The sequence below is a fragment of the Rhipicephalus microplus genome, chromosome 2 (genome assembly GCF_043290135.1).
Source record: "Rhipicephalus microplus isolate Deutch F79 chromosome 2, USDA_Rmic, whole genome shotgun sequence".
Classification (NCBI taxonomy): Eukaryota; Metazoa; Arthropoda; class Arachnida; order Ixodida; family Ixodidae; genus Rhipicephalus; species Rhipicephalus microplus.
In genome coordinates, this window is record NC_134701.1 from 198,767,373 (window position 1) to 198,784,515 (window position 17,143).

Below are 17,143 nucleotides of genomic sequence, written 5' to 3' on the forward strand. Positions count from 1 at the left end.
CACAGGAGTGATTAGCGGTGCATTTGTGCAGAAATTATACGAGTATCAAAAACAAAAGACTGAAGCTGGCCCGAAATTTGACGAGGAAACATGTCTGCCCTTCTAATTTGGAAAAAAATGAATATGCAGCGAGCAGTAAGTTTTCACCCCTCAAGTGTCTGCAGCCGTAGAGCACCCTGAGCGAAATTCCACAGGTGCTGCCAAAGATTTCAAGAGAGCAAGTTCAACCGTTTTCTTCATGAAGTCCATGAAGAAATGGTTTGACATCCATGACACTTCATTCAATGGAAGCGGCCACAAAGCTTCCATTTTTAGGAGCGATGACAATCGCCTACTGAGGTTTAAGGATGAGTTTATCTCATATGTGGAAAAAATACAGAAGAGTTCCATCGGATCGGTGAGTGCTATCTTCACCAACGAGACATACCAAGCCTTGCTTTTTACAAGGTCGACAGTGGAAACAACATAATTCCTCGTGGAGCAAGGGGTCAGTTATGTCCTGACAAAGAAATTGAACAGTGACCCTGTCGAAGCAATCTTCGGAAGGGTGCGGTGAATGTGCGGCGGGAATCACATGCTGGATGCTAGAGCCGTCAGCGCTGCTCTGGACCACATCGTCAAGTTGCACATCCCAACACCGAAGGAAATCCAGTTATAAAATATGGAAGTTGAGGAAGAGGCTGCAATGGTATCGAATATACTTGGATAAGAACCTGAGGTCTTTGTTGGAGTACGCGGCCCGTCCATCTCAATCTGTCACCTTCTCCGGCTTAGCATACCTTGGTGGTTACATCGCGAAGCTTATTACTGACCTCGGATGCGACTCTAGCGCTGTGCTGCTGACGACCAACAACAAGCAGCATCAGCTGTACAAGCTGCTGCGAGCACAAGAGAGGGGCAAACTACACTACCCGAGGCATGAGTTTCTAGCTCTTTTGGACAAGACAGTGGTCTTTTTTGATAAGGCCTCTGAACACCTACCATACAGAAATGTGCTAGAAGTTTTGCAAACAGCAGTCCAGCCCTACTTGCAATGCGCTCCCATCTTAAGCTGCCCTGAAAGCGTTCATGACAGCCGCTCCCGACGATCCCCAGATCTCATAGCCGAAAAATTCCTAACGATTCTCCTCGTCAACCAAACAAACTGACTGATGCAAACGACAAGCCTTGCACCTACACACAGCAGACTAGGAAGAATTTCAGGCTGTGAACAAGACATTTATGAAGTCCAGCAAAGTTTTTCACTTGAAAGTGTTGAACTACTGCCAGTGCTTATAAGCAATAAATTTATTTTCAGAGCTCAGAATGTCTACACGTATGATGGCGGACAGCTGTACTTCGGGCTATTACATTTACAAATTTTTCAATAAACTTAAGCTCGATGCACCTAGCGCAAATAAGAAGTCAAAGCAAACCAGTTCTGTGCCTTCAACAATTAGGCAACTTGTTTTTCAACGCGCAGTAAGTGGAGAAGCGCGCCCGAACTTATGTGTTTGCACGCTGTACAGAGCGGAGGAAGATGGCAGGGTCGCAGCGCCTCCCTCAAAGGAGTGGCGAGAGGCATGTACAACACCTGTTGCAAAGGCCGTAAGAAGAGAGCGTGCATGTGCAGTTTAGCCCGGCCGTGCATACAGGTAGCAGAAGCTCTCATCACAGGCTCACGATAAAGAAAACTGTGTAAAGGGCCAGCAGTATTGTAACACAGGAAAAAATTGCATACACAAATAAACCACAGGATAGGCAACCCAGCAAACAGTCAAGCAGTATTCTCTTTTTCTTTTTTTCTATATAAAAAAAGCAACACAAGATGACGTCTGCAAGAGAACCTATTTACAGCACACTGTGAATTTTCATATCAGCGCACAACGACACTTAGGCATCATAATGTGCTGGAAGATTTTGATGCCTCCTTCAAGCATCCCCTGCACAAATTATTCAGCTATTTGTTTAGGTACTTGACAGGATAGGCTACATCGTTTCATGATAGCGTAAGAATATGTTTTTGTGTGAATGTTCAAGTGATGACACCGCATTGAAGCACAATGAATAGACAGTGTACAGGAATTGTTGCTCATTTATGTAGAGACATCAGTGTGTCTCAGGGTGAGCTCGTAATGAGAAGCTATTGGCTTTGAGATCGAACATAATTGGCACCGAGCAAGCAGGGCACCATGTCCAAAAGTGTGGATGCCAGTAGCTTGCCACTGCTTTAGCAGCAGTATGTGTTGTGTTTGTTCCGAGAACTAACATGAAAGTTGGCAGGGGCAATTTGGTAGACCTTGAGTCTTTCCTTCTTGCATTCTTTTCTTTTTGTTATGAAAGTTCCTAAAGCCAGTCACTTTTATTGAGTAGTGATACAAAAAGCATTTGTTTATTGCTACTGCACCACATAAGCTTGACACTTTCCACCATGATGTGAGATATTTATAATTCTGTGCCACAAAAACCTTGCCCCTGAGCACAATTCTACGATATGTAGCAGACTATGTGCTGCTCTAGTGATGCTATGCACGTTATCAAATTTGTGCTTCTGCCTCGCAGGTATTGGGTGCAAGAGCTTCCAGTGGAGAAACCGGCGCTGCTATCATTTCAACATAGCAGATAGGATGCTCCTGCAGCTCCTGCTCACCTTCCCGTGTAGTTGTTGTAGAACATGATGTTTGAATTTAATTGTGGTGCGCAGCTTTCCCTATTTCTAGAAGTGCATTTATTTGCCCTGCAAAAACATCTCCACGAAGTGAATGACGATGACTGGGTAAAGCAATGGGAAGGCTCGGTGTTACCGTAAACTACCCGTGACATTGTCCACTACCACACATAAATGAGTGACAAAGTGGTGTACAGCCGCGACAACATCTGTGAAGAGTGCGTGAGCTGCTGGTTTTTGCTATGCGGCAAGACACCTTCAGGCAGTTTTGGGCTCCGACAAGGTTAGCCCAACTATTAGGCTGTTAATGCTTCGGACACACCAAGTCACAGCTTGAAACTGCCTCAAGGTGTCCCCCGCAGAGCTAAGACAGGCTGCTCGCCCCCTATTGGCCGCAAGATCGAGCGGAGTCTCTGCCTAGTGTAGATTGCTCCTTGCGTCGTCTGCTAGCCACGTTGCGTTTGCATGTGCGCGTACGCCATGCTTGTTCTCAGAGGATGGTTTGTTCGGTTATGTTAGTGCGAGTTTAACTGCTTGTACGTATGCCTGCAAGAACGTACAAATGCATTTGGTCTTGGTCGGCTGTTCATGCACTGTAACAAGATCACCGAATGTAACTTTTTCCCGAGTGCTGTGAGTAGTCGTACCCTGCATTCACCAGAATCATTTCAGTGTGGGTGCTGCTTTCTGCTTCAAGCGCATTGTAAAATGCACTTGGCATCGTCTCAAAGCTGAGGACTACCAAATGGTGAGGCAATACAGAGTTTGGCGACTCAGTTGTAAACAAGGACGAGGCTATAGAACGCGCACTTTCGCGTTGCTGTTAGGTGTAAAACTACGACACTGAGTTAAGATTTGGATGATGGATGGTTCAGATGATCACGACGACACATTGAAGGACTGGACTGCTTGCTCACTTCCTAGCAAACTTTGGTTTATTTACACAATGACACTTATTTACAAACAAAGGCCGGGGTGGCCACTAAACCAACCGCACAGTAAGCACGGGCATGTATTAATATCAACGTCGGCGTTACTTGCCGAGCACTTCGTATACTCCACACATCGACACCAACTTCTCAATGTAGTATCAACCTTGGATCAGAGTCTGCGCTAAGCACGACCTCTGTCCCCCACAACGTAGTATCAACCTTGCATCAGTGTCTGCGCTAAGCACGACCTCTGTCCCCACTTCCCGATCTCGTTCCCCAGCATTAAGCTCCCCTTCTCTCCATTTCTCTTCATTTAATACCTCCCGTCTCATCTGAGACGGCCTCGTGGGACAAACCCCTACTCGATGCTCCACCAATGGAGCCAACAACTGCCCTTCCTTTCCTCAGAGATGGGTCTCCGCCTCTGCATTCCCACACTTTGCTATCCTCCGAGCGTCGGCTAAGAAGAAATCCGTCATTTCAGCGACGTACAACTTAAATGATACTTTCGTGCGACAACAAGCCTGTCTAGACGGCCGGTCGGCTGTCTGGCGTTAGTAGACATGATTCTGCCGTATATCAACACGTATTGTTATAGCATGGCTTATAGCATAGCATTATCTTGTCGGAAGCCGTGTCGCGACAACGACTACTTATTTCTCAGTCTGGCTCACCGTGAGAGCGCTACCGCCGTGCGGGCGACTCCCCAGCACAAGGTGTGGTGAACGAAGGCTCACGGAGTTCGACGACAAAGACGCGTTCCGAGGAGAACGGCTTAGTTTGCATCTGGGCAGCCTAATTTCATTAACTTCCCTTTTGTCGGGCGCCGTCTACCGACTGGCCATCCTTCGTGTGCCCCAAACATAACTCTGTGGTTCATCGATCGTTAAATGTGCTTTAGCTGTGTAACAGTACAGACAAATATTACTATCAACTAAAGTGTGGCACTTCCGTATTTAAACTGTACTTAAAACAGAGTAGCCGTGCTCAATTTTAACTTGGAGCAATATTTAAGCAGGAACACTAGTGGAGAGGACAGGTAGTAACCAAGCAATGGAAAGGAAAATGACAGATTTAACCTTAAAAGACAAGAAGAGAGCAGAGTGGGTCAAGGAAAAAACGGGGTTAAGGATATCATAGTTTAAATCAAGAAGAAAAAGAAATGTACATGGACTGGGCACGTAGCACGTAGGCAGGATAATCGCTGGTCATTAAGGGTAACTGACTGGATTCCCAGAGAAGGCAAATGCACAAAGGGGAGACAGAAAGTTAGGTGGGCCGATGAGATTTAAAAGTTCGCAGGTGTAATGTGTAATGTGGCAGCAGAAATCCCAAGACTGGGTTGATTGCCAGATCATAGGAGAGGACTTTGCCCTGCAGTGGGCATAGTCATGCTGATGATGATGATAACCGGTGTATTTATATGTCGGAAAGCTTTAAAGAACCCAAATGTTCAAAATTAATTTGGACGGCATGGTTTGCATTTATGTTTTAAGTTTCATGGAAAATCTCATCTTTTTTTGCACTGTCTTCAGCGTTTGTCTAGCATTGTTATTGACTGACGGAAGGCGGTGGCCATTTTTCCTTTCAGTAAAGAAAAAAAGAAATGCTTGTCCCATAAAATAACCAGACCTTTGTTGTATCCCTGTCAGCATATAAACCATGAATGAAAGCTTTCTGCTAAACTCTTAAAAGCTTTCTATACTTTCACTGGTATAACACCGTGCATAACTGGTAAACATCAATGCAGTGCAACGCACTGTCAGCCACTGAGCTTTGCAGGCTAGACTTATCAACTGTCCCACATGTCACGTTCAAAAGAATGAGAAGAAAAATGCATATGCGCATTCGTGCAAACAGTGGTGCTGAACTCATCACATCAATATGTGAGCATTCTACAATCTTTCTCTTTTTTGTGCGTGAGTGTGTGCATCCAGATGAGCAAGACGTAAATAAGTAGTTCGGTCATGCTACAGTAGTGTATAGTAGGTGGAACAAAAGCTAAACATGTATAAACAACTCAGCAAAACACAGCAAAAGCGTTCATTTAGTGCAAAAGCACACACACATGCAGTCACCAAGGACAGCACCCCTTTACTAGGCAGAATGTGCTTCACTCGCTAGTAATAGTCACATTACATGGGCTTCGGGCATTAATTCAGCATGGAGGAGCGTAGATATTGTAAGTAAACTGCATGCAACAAAGTGCCGCTGCGTGTATTTGTATACGCGCCACCAATCGCCTATCCACACTACCATGGGCTGCCACTTATAGCCCGACCTCGCCGCAAATACACAGACGTGGCCACGGCTATGCAGTTTATATACAATGTTCATTGGTCATAAATGATATGCCATGTTAAGCTGTGGCTTCAATTTTGCTTTCATTATTACTGCTTTATGGTGCATAAAATGTAGAGCCAATAGTTCTTCGAAGTCTAATGTTGAATTCCAATGGCGGAGTCGGAGCAAGTTTTTCTGCTCCTTTCAGAGCAAGTGTGTTCCAATGACAGAGTGAGAGCGAGAGTGAAAAGTTCCAATGAGAGAGCAGGAGGGGATTCAGAGTGGGAGTCCCTCCGTGGAGCAGGAAAAACTGCTCCGCCGAAATCAGTGGAGTGGACCGGAACTCAGGGTGACACATTTCCTTTAACACGTTTGCCTGCTTGGGGGCACGGCTGGCGCCGCGCCAGCCGCGCAAGCATCACGCAAGTTGTGTTGATAATGGCGGACGGCATGGACAGCTCGGCTACCTCAGCAAAGCGTGCGGCAATACTTCTGCTACTCGATAGCGACAGCAGACATCGTGGACAATAGCTGTTGCACGCTTGGCGTGATATCCATTCCACACAGGTTAATAGCGCTGAACAAGCAAACGAACGATGCGGCGATGCTGGTAAACCACGTGGGAAACAGACAGCGGAAAAGACCACGCGCAAGGTATCCTGGGTAACGCGGCAGCTTCCGCCTTGCTCCAGCAGGGCGGGTTGTGTTCCGATGGCGGATTTGGAGGATTTGCTTTACCCCAGAGTCGAGTGCTCGCTCGCGAAGTCGGTCGGTTGCACCTACTCCGCAATTGGAATTCAACATAAAGTTGGCAAAGCCAAAATTCATGCCTGTTCCCCTCATGGTTATTGGATGTTTCCAGTGATCCGAAATGCATCATGGAGTGTATTGAGACATCATACACTGCAAAGGTCAGTCGTCCATGATGTCAACTTTTAAGTCTCCGACTTCACTGTCGTGACACTCACGTTAACACTTTGTCAGTACACTGTCATGACAACTGTTCAGTCGGATATGATTATGGCAGCGTGTTCGCCGTTGTGAGATTGGTTCATTTTTCATAGCAGCTTGTTGTCGGCCTTGCTGTCGAGCCACCGATTCCGTGCCCTCAACTCTGAGTCTGCTTGGAGTTTTTGTTGTTTTTCCATTGCCTTGCCACCTTAAGTTTGTTTTAATCCATGGCAGAAAGAGAATACTCCATGGTCATCATTGGGAACCTTCCATGCGCTGACATGCTTACTGATCGCCACCAGTGTCATCACCATTGTCGTGGCATTTAGTAAGTACCTTGCGTGTGCTAACGTGCTTATTCTTCGTCATCAGTGTCATTATCATAGTGGGTACAACAGACAAGCGTAGACCTTAAGGTGCTTTGTCCATTTGTTGGTAGTAAACACTAGACTTGTGTCATCTGTTGTATTTGCGAATTTTTTTTTACTATGAATGTGTACAAAAAGCTCGATTCCTATGCTTCTCGTGGTTCTCAACATTGGAAGCTTGATTTGGTCAGCTCGAGATTAATCGTATAAGCAGTGCTACGTTGCGCGCAAGCAGTTTCTGATAATAATAATAATATGATATTTGGAATTTTACATACCAAGACCACCATATCATTATTAGAGACGCCATATTGATGGTGACATTTCGTTCTCGCATTTTGCGTTCATCAAAATGTGACTGCCACGACCGTGACTGCACCACCTACTTTCGGGTCAGCAGCACAGTACCGCAAGACCACCGTGGCAGACTGCAAGCAGCTTCAGCTTTATGTTCGGTGCCTCAGTGCCCGACGTATTTGACAGATGCTGCTGTAAGTTTTCATCATTACTCCAAATGCAATGAAATGCGCAGAAGTTGGCCGATGATACGCAATGCAAAAATACGCAATGGAAAATACGCAATGCAAACTCAAGGGGCCGCAAAAAGCACTTCTGTGACTTTGTGCACACCGCCGCAGCTGAGATGTTTGGTAGAACTGATGTATCTTCACGAGCCCTCCCCCGGCAGCTCATCGTGTGCATTTGTTGATGAATTTACTGATAATGAAGAATGACAGGCTTATTGTAAATTAACAAAATAAGTAGAGAAAGAAAAGGAGCACCCACATCTAAAAAATATTTCACAGCTAAGCCTTTACAACGCATATTTTGCCTGTTTACGATCTTATCGAAGGTGCTGAAAACCAAGATTGATACATTGCCGACAAGTGTAAGCCCAGCCAAAAAGTACATTTATCAGTAGTTAAAAAAAAAAACCTAAACAGTGATGATCATCAGACAGATCAAAGCGTGATGAAAATGAGCAGTGGAGAAAAAATTTGCCCATTGTTTCGCAGATTCCACGAGCACCTTTAAGCCCATGCACGCACGAGGGGTATTACTGTTCAACGGCACATTTTCCTAGATCGTGCAACTATCTTACTCATTTGACACAAAGTCTGGGAATTCTCAGGCGAAAAGTATTAAACAACATATTAGCAGCTAAGATTTCCCAGCATTACAAGCTTTGTCCTGTATGGCGTCAGCTGCACTGCCATTAAATATCAATTGTACCATGCTATATGTATTACCATGCTATATGTATTACCCGGATTATCAGGTAATATCCCTTGTTTGACAAATTTGAGCTAATACCCCTTGTTTGACAAACATGAGGCAATACTTCTTGTTTGACAAATGACTTCCATAACAAGGGAGAAGCATGTGCAGTGCCCACAAAAAAAATGTGTAGTGTTCGTAAAAGCACAGGAAAAGCACAGGAAACGAGCAGACATGGGCATAGCCAGAGATTTACGTCGGGGAGGGGTTCAACCATAAATTATGTTTGTGCAAGTGTTTATATATGTGCGTGCATATACATGCGAGTAAAACAAAAATTTCAAGGGGAAGGGGGTTGATTATCCCTTTCGTGGCTACGCCCCTGCCAGCGACCAACATGCTCCAGCATCCTGTCACATCACGACATAGGTGGTGCCACGCTATGTCCTCGAAGCCAACATCATAATAAAACATATATATATACGCCAGCTTCAGCTATGAGAAAACAATACCGAAATTGAATTGTTCATGCCCTACAGAATGCGAATAAAACAAGACAGATACGGTTAGTTACAACACATACCTCAATTTGTTCTATTGCACCCTGTAAGGCAGCTTCTGCTAATTAAATATACACCACAGTAACTTCAGTTTATAAGAAGAAACTTGCTCCCCAGTCACATTTAGTGTTTAATTTTTAATTTTATAAACTAGAGAGTCTGTTTATTCTTATAATTCTATCCAGCCAGACATTTCTGTCAAAAGAGTTTACTTTTAACTTCAATTTTGGTGGTATATAAAGCCTCGATAACTGCTGTAATATCTATTTAGAAGATTCAGAGAATAAATATATTAGCATAAGCAGTGGTGATAAACTCACCTGCACTGGTTCATTTACCACATGCATTCCCAAGCATTCCCAAGCCCATGCATTGCTTGCTCGCAAAATGACTTTTTTACTTTGTGGGAGATATGCAGAAACTGGACGACCTTTAGAGCTGATATTTATGGTTCAGAACACACAGAGCCTATGGTATTTGAGTAAGTGTGATAAAAAATGCTTGAACTAGAGAAAGGCTCGATGACGCTCGTTCAAACAGCTCGCAGCTAGCACAACTAAACCTCCAATTCACAACAAAGGTGCCGCACAAGAGCCGTGAAACTGACTGCGCGACTGGGAACTTGATGCATTTGCTTGCGGCAGTACGCAGAAGTGCAAGCAAATCATGACTGAAAGCCCTCGCAAAGTCGCCACAATATTTCATAGACTGCAATGGTGTTCGTGTGAGCAGAGACTATGCATGCAACCAGAATAAGTCCGCAAGCTACAAAGAAAATCGTGACAAGCAAATTGTGACTGGCAGCCCTGGCCAAGCCACCACAGTCTTTAGAAAACTGCGATGGGGTTCACATGCATAAAGCACAGACACTGCGCATGTTACAAGAATGAATCTACAGATTCCTAAGAGGAAAAAATGTGTTGGCATAGTTGACTGAGCATCAACACCATTTGTCAGCAAATTGTGTTGATCAAAGTGATGAACACCTATAGTAATCAAAGTGCATACTGTGTGCACCACTGGAAAGAGCTTCTGACAAGCCATTCTCAGCTATGTAACACTCTCTCAACAAAAATAAAACAATATTTTAAAATAACAATCACCTTGAGAAAGGGGTACGAATGTCAACCACAAAGAACATTTTTTTTTACTCTTGTGCTAAACGACACTATCCTTGTAATCAGTCAACGCAGATGACTGAAAGAGCACCAAGATACGACGTGCAGTTCTTCAAAACATTACATGCATTAAAAGATATAAGTAATATCTACTCACTCTGTTGGCAGTCCACCATAGGATGAAGAGGTTGCAGCGAATCTCAATGCAAGGGAGTAACTTTTCATGGAGGCTCAGAAAGGTCCACAGAACTGCTCACCACACAAACACAACACAACTGTAGTGTCGGGAGAATGTTGGCCTCCACTGGAATCTTGGGTCCACACGGCTGCTCACCACACAAACACAACACAATAGCAGGATCACTGAAAATGTAGGTATCCTCCGCAACCTTGAATCCACAGGACAGCTCACCACACTAACACAATACAATAATGAAAACATCAACAATGGGGAACTCCTCTGAAGTCTCGAGACCCATCTTCAGAGAAGGCAACTAATATCCTTGTAGAACCAGTTGAAGCATCCCTCGCCTGTTCAAGCAATCCAGTAGATCCTGCTTTGAGTTCCTTGTAAACTTGAGCACAAACTTCAAGTTGGGGGCCGTGTTTCCTAAAGATCTGGCCACCATTGCCAAAAGGTCATTTTTTAAACATCTGCAGAGTATCTGCAGAAAACGCACACATTCGCCACTTTATAAGGCATATGAGCACATGACCAACCACGGGATCTCGTAACCTTGGTAATTTTCTTGCCTTGTGCCAATTCGCACCCAAGCACTCATTAGTGTCCCTGACAAACTTCTCAGAGGGTACCAGTTCATATGCTGACATCTGCATCTGAAATCCCTATGGGTGACATGTAGACGTGGGGCACCAACTATCCGCAATTGCACATACTGTCTCATTGCCCTTGAAATGAGACACCTCATTATGTGACGTTTCACTTGCACATAGCGTGTGAAGGTGATGGGAATGTATAAGCGGTGTTACGGTTGCTCGTCCTTACACTATTGCAGGTGAAACAAGAGGTGGAATATGTGCACGAAGGTTTCAAGACACATGTACCACTGATACAGATGCTTGACATGTGGACGCAAATGTGTCCTGCAAAGTCTGATGGTTTGCGGGTGACATGACCCCAGTGGCGGCGTCGGTGGAGACACATGCCCTTGAGGCCATGCTTGATTTGATACCTTACAACTGGCGATTGGCCACCAAAATACAGGCCATGTGCAAATACATAGCAGGTCATGTGTCTGTATTTCCAATCACAAAGAAAAAATTTCGACAAAGTGAAATAAAGCATCAAATGCTCACTTGCAATTCCATAAAATAAGACAAAGCTTGGCTGGGTAGGGAGAAAGCAAAGTTTCCGTCTACCAGAATAACATAGCAAAAAATTTGCACAAATGCAAGCAAGCTATGAAAAGTGCTGGAGCAAGTAAACTGAGACAAATATTACTACGTGTCATTGCTGGCATACAATTTCAGTGCAATTGTCTGTAAAGTTTGCTTTACAGGACCTGCAATGTTTTCACTGAATGTATGTATGGAAGTGTCACTAGGCAAAAATTACAGTGACAGTATCAGAGAGGTTGCCATTTCGTTTTACTGCCAGTACAGTGAAATGGAGGAAACTTTGAGAAAGACAAGACGGTGTATGACAATGTCACACGTTCCCTGCATGCATAGACGTCAGACTCTGCCCAGGCAGCACTGTGAAAAACACCACCACCAGCACTCTCATCACAGCATCGGCCATAACTGGGTTGTGCAAAGAAAGCCGAATGCAAGCTAACGTACACAGGCCCTCCTCTTTCATCGGTGTGGTTTCCTGGAAATCAAGGACCTGGCAAGCTTCTTCCGTCAATCCTACTTTGCTTTAGAAAAGTAGGAAGCTCATTAAAGCCAACTATGGGTACAATGCAAAAGATGCTTCAGTTATTTCAGCGTGCTGCAGCTCGCAATTCAAGTGCAAGCGAGCATCGCATGAAATTGAGTTCAAGACAAGCCCTCCGACATGCATTCTGCAACGCCTAAATGCATTAAATTTGGGCATACGCAAGATGCCAAAGCGATGAAGTACATACATGAGCAATATATTTTATGATGAAGCAAAGCTTGCTCTATCTGGCACGAATGGCCCCAATGATTTTTGGCTTTCCATTTACATTCTCCAGTCATTTCCCGCTTCCTCTGTGTCGAATTGTTTTATTACACATCCTAGAATATTCTGTTGACGAATTTCTTTCATATTTATATGCTGCAAATGAGGATGCATGCGTCTCCACTTTCTCGCTGTACCATGAAAGGCGAAACCGAAACCTCCAAGATAGCTCCAGCAATCGCAGAGACCGACGGCAAGAAAAAAACCGCATGTCGTCATGACCAAAATGCTGAGATTTACCTGTATGACGTCCATGTTCGCATTCGCTAGTTAAAGCCGGAACTCAGAGCCTTATCAAATTATTGGTGGTCATGGCATGTGTGGCGTTCATCGCGCGCGTCACACGTCTACTGCTGTGCGGCGCACACCGCAGTCAGAGACCATGTTGAACTTCATAATCAAATTTACCATGGTTCTCCATCAAAGCTACTAAAAAAAAAAATAACAGGAGACTTACATTATCACACAGTATCATGCGACCGGCTTAGACATGAGTAATTAGCTTACCCCACATGTTCACAACGGGCCGTATCCAGCACTCTCACTGTTCTGCTTGGTGAAAGCTATGGAGATCGGTAAAACTGAAGTCCTTTACGTTCGTGGCAATTCACAAAACAAGAGTAGTGTCGAATGAGCTCTTTCTTGCAGAGCCATTGCGTTTGCTCTAGTTTTCTCCGCCGTTTTACCGAGCAATCTAGCAAGCACTTCATGGCAGTTCAGTTACGTGTCCGACTAGTGGAGAGACATTTGTAGCGCTCTTTTTTTTTAGTGTTCAATGTGCAAACACACCTAATATATAGCTCAATCATTGTTTGGCACGCTCTAGTTGCAGCTGGTTGCCCACAAACTGTGCAAAGGAGTCGAGTTTTGTACTACCCGAAACTGGGCCGAGAGGTAGCGCTACGTGTCTGCAAAACTCCAGAGTCTGACGTCTATACATCTTGTCAACGAAGGTTCCCTGGGAGCCACCATAAGCCCTTCTGCGCTGTTGTTAACATGGGGGAGCCCCAAAAATGCAGGGCCAAAGCTGTGACTTCAGCTTTTGTACCCCTGTGCAACAGCGCAGAAAGGGGGGGGGGGGGTGATCCTCCTCTCTGTTAAAGAGGTCTACAAGATAGGGTTGGTAAAGTAGGAGAAAGTAAGGCTGTCACTGACCTATGAATATTTTGAAGAGTTGCTGAATTACATTAATCTAATCACTTGGAACTCCACGAGCATCTGAGTGAAGTCACCACGACAGGGAATCAAACATGAGACTTAGTGCTCCGCAGCCCACCACAGCCGCAACAGCATGTGTATTGTGGTGAAGCTTGAACAGTACACATTTTTGTAGCGCTTTTGTAACACTTCTGTAATTGTGTTTAGGCACTACAAAAATGTCTTTGATCAAGGGCCTACTTGACCGGCAAGACGTTCTCCTGAAGCTTTGAACAATTAGCCAAGAATAAACTGAACGTACACATCCTCTGACTCAGTGTAACAAAGGGAGAATGCCATGCAATACCACTGCCATCTAATGTCTTTCTTGAGTCAAGCCAAGAGATGCTTACCTAACTCTGAATCGTCTTCCAACTTCCACCTAAAAACAATAACAAAACATATAAACGAAATAAACAACAACAACAAAGAAATAGGCCATACGTGTATATGTTGTCACTCCAAAACAAAACAATGTGCTGTTACATGCACCCGGCAACAGCAGCAGTCGAACAAAGGTTAGAAATAGTTTCAGGTTAACAAAAAATTTGCAGGAGATATCAAAATTTTTGTGTGTTTTTTTTTGTCATAGCTACAAAAAAAAAAAAAAAACGCGCGAGGGGTTTCACACAACAGAACGAGAGGCTGCACATACAAGTTGAACTACCGGGTAATTGTCTGAATGCAAGTGCACTAATGGTAAGGAATATAGTTGGTCTACGAAGGTGCATCTCAACAAATGACACACGAAGCGCCCAGCTTGTTACACAACGTAAAACACACGATTCGGTCAACTTTATCACATACCATGGCACGTACGCTGCGCGGGTGTCAGCCATGTCTCTAGTTATCAAACAACACTTACAGTGTTGCCAAATGTCGGCCAGCAAAAATAGCTAGATGGCAACGTGAAGGTAGCTAGAAGTAGCCAAAAAATCCAACAAGGAGCTAAAAGTAGCGAAATATTTTTAAAGCGCTTCTTTAACACATTCTGAATATACAAAGCATTCATTGACAGCTGTTTTATCTGAAAAGATGAAACGCAGCTCTCAAGTTACGTTGTCTTGGAGGCAACTACGCAGAACATGTATGCACGAATAATAAATGTGCTCCTATAGTTAAACTGCAATAATTTATGGCTGGCGTAGTTTTCGCAATGCGTAAAGACTTACCCGCTCAGAAACGACGAGCTCCGAATGCATCAATGCTCTGTAAACCTGTTCAAAATGAAATTAATGGGCGTAACCAAAGGCCTAATGGAAACTGAAATTCTGTTCGATATACAAGTGTAAAAAATTAAAGAAACAAAAATTGTTTCGTTACAAAAAACTTCTTCAATAAAGTATAGAATTTTCAGTGCCTGTTTTATAGCTTTGCACGAAGCATGTCTATATTGTTTTTTTTTTTTTTTGTTGCCATATGCAGTAGCACGTGCACGGCCAGACAGATGAACACAAAATTATGAACGCAAATGGGCACAAAACGAACGAAACAATCCAAAATAGCATTTTATGCACATATTGTACAAAAGAGATTTCAGCGCACTTCTAAAAGAACAATCATCCACATTAGCGAATGAAAACAGAACCATCTTTTAGCAATTCCTGCAGAAGGCGTGGGCAAAACAATTATAATCAATGATGGTACACACAAACAATCAGTCCTGCTGTACACACAGTTCTTCGATAATGTCTGCAGCTTGCAGAGTATCGTCCTCTGCCGTTGAGTACGATGCCATCGTACCGATTTTGGCCACCACATCACTTGGCAAGCTATATTCATGGCATTTTTTTTTTTTTAATGCCTCCGAAGTCTATATTCATGGCATTTTTTTTTTTTATGCCTCCGAAGTAGTAAGTGTTACACTTACTACTACTACTACTACCACTAAAGGTGCGCTTGAATGAGCGCCGAGATGTTGGCGCGCCGCCGTCAACAATTTTCGCTGCGCTGTTATTGTTGACACCAGCTGATCGGCGCGCTGCCGCTGCCTATGCGTTCTTTCAGCGCGTTGTTTATGTACGATTATTTTTTTTAGTAAATCCGCCTTTATTAAGCAGTTTATTCTGTCATCAGTAAATTGTCAAAACTTTCTTAATACTACCCTTTAGCAAACGCATCGCAATCTATTCGCCTGCCGCTTACAGTTAGATATTTCAATCAGAAGAACTTGTTCTGTACTGAACACGTGCTCCTAATAACGTAGAAAGGTAGTGTTGGACTCAAAATAAACGTTAATATTAAGCTACTTTCAAGCTCACGGTAGTTAAGCGAATACAGACCAACATATATGACGATCGAGTCTACTCCATTTCACACAATATGTATGAATAAAAGGTGTGGAAAGTCGGTATTGGAATAACAATCAATACGACTGTGAGAGTGAGTGAAGGAACAGTTACAGTTCAAAGGGCAATATCGTCGCTAGTTATTGTAGAAGCACTTCTATGCGTATGGAAGCAATTGCATATATTGCTCAGCAGTCTAAACGAGCAAAAGGAGCTCTTTGCGGCATACATATTTTAAGTTGGTACACAGCCCTTTATGAAGAAAAAAAAAGAGAGAGAGAGACAAACACAACATATGAAATATGCTCTATCATATAAACGATCCAGTTGGCAGGATCAGCAAGGTCGACTATTGGGCGAGATTGGCACAACCATAAACTTCGTGTGAAGTACTGCACAGAACATGTATGCATGCGGACAAAACACTGAAGTGTGTGAGTGTAATGTCTGGTGTTTTCTCCGCTTTGTCACGCACTCGCTACACAATCAAACTGAGTAATCTTCGTTTTACTTCGCCTGCTTTCTATCTCTATCTAAATTCAACTAACTAGATTTAGATGACCATTTGTTACTACGGTGTTTGAAACAGAGCATCACTAACACAGCTTGCTTTGCGAGTTGCTTCATAATATTCGGAAGAGTAAACCAACGAAAGACACGAAGACAGCAAAGGAGCAGGGGCTCAGGAACGGGGGGGGGGAAGCAGTAGGGGCCATCTCCCCCACCGGTTAGAAACAAACCTGTGCAAAGGAGAACAACCACACAGAACAAGATCTAGACTTCAAACACAATATTTTTTGCAGAAAGCCCACCCATACAGCACCCAGCAACGCATGCATAAATAGGCCCCGCCTGCTCCATCTCGATCGAGCGGCCGTGACTATAGCCTATCCGAGTCATTTTACAGTCGCACACCAACAGTGCACAGGTGTTAAGGTGCATATTTTCATGAAACACTATAATACTGACGCCATGCAATGCAATCACTATGTAGTATGTAGCAACGCGAATTCTTTATCTGTAAGGAAAACTGATGGATGATTTACACATGACGCTTTGCCATGTTTTGTTTTATTTTGAAGGCTTTAAATGCTTTACGTTCAAGCTCATTTTTCATTTCCTTGCCAATGATGATTTGAAGTCAAGGATGCAGAGCCTTTGCAGTGCAACGGCGAGTTTGGGAGTAGAATTCAGTGTTCACGCAGCCTGTCATTGAAGCTGATCGGCCATATATGGAACGGCTCTTTTGATCTTTGTATACACGGCCACATGACAAGAAAATTTAGGAACTTATGTACGTCTGCGCTGCAAAGTCTGTAGCAGCGCCCCAGATTTCAAGTCAGGGTCTCATAAAAAAAGAACTGAGAAATAAGATTAAACATGAAAGTTGCGATGCTTTTCGAAATAATAAAAA

General features: G+C 43.8%; 1 protein-coding gene across 1 annotated transcript in view; it reads right to left on the minus strand.

The window, feature by feature from the left end:
* Positions 1-14,301, minus strand: part of LOC119170498 (uncharacterized) — a 67,333-nt gene extending 53,032 nt beyond the window's left edge. Inside the window, exons 1-2 of the mRNA XM_075887233.1 lie at positions 14,249-14,301; positions 13,795-13,823 (exon numbers count right to left, since the gene is read on the minus strand). Of these exons, the coding sequence (XP_075743348.1) occupies positions 13,795-13,823; positions 14,249-14,280 (61 nt within the window). The 5' untranslated portion in view covers positions 14,281-14,301. The remainder of the gene's footprint in view (positions 1-13,794; positions 13,824-14,248) is intronic.
* Positions 14,302-17,143: the final 2,842 nt, after the last annotated feature.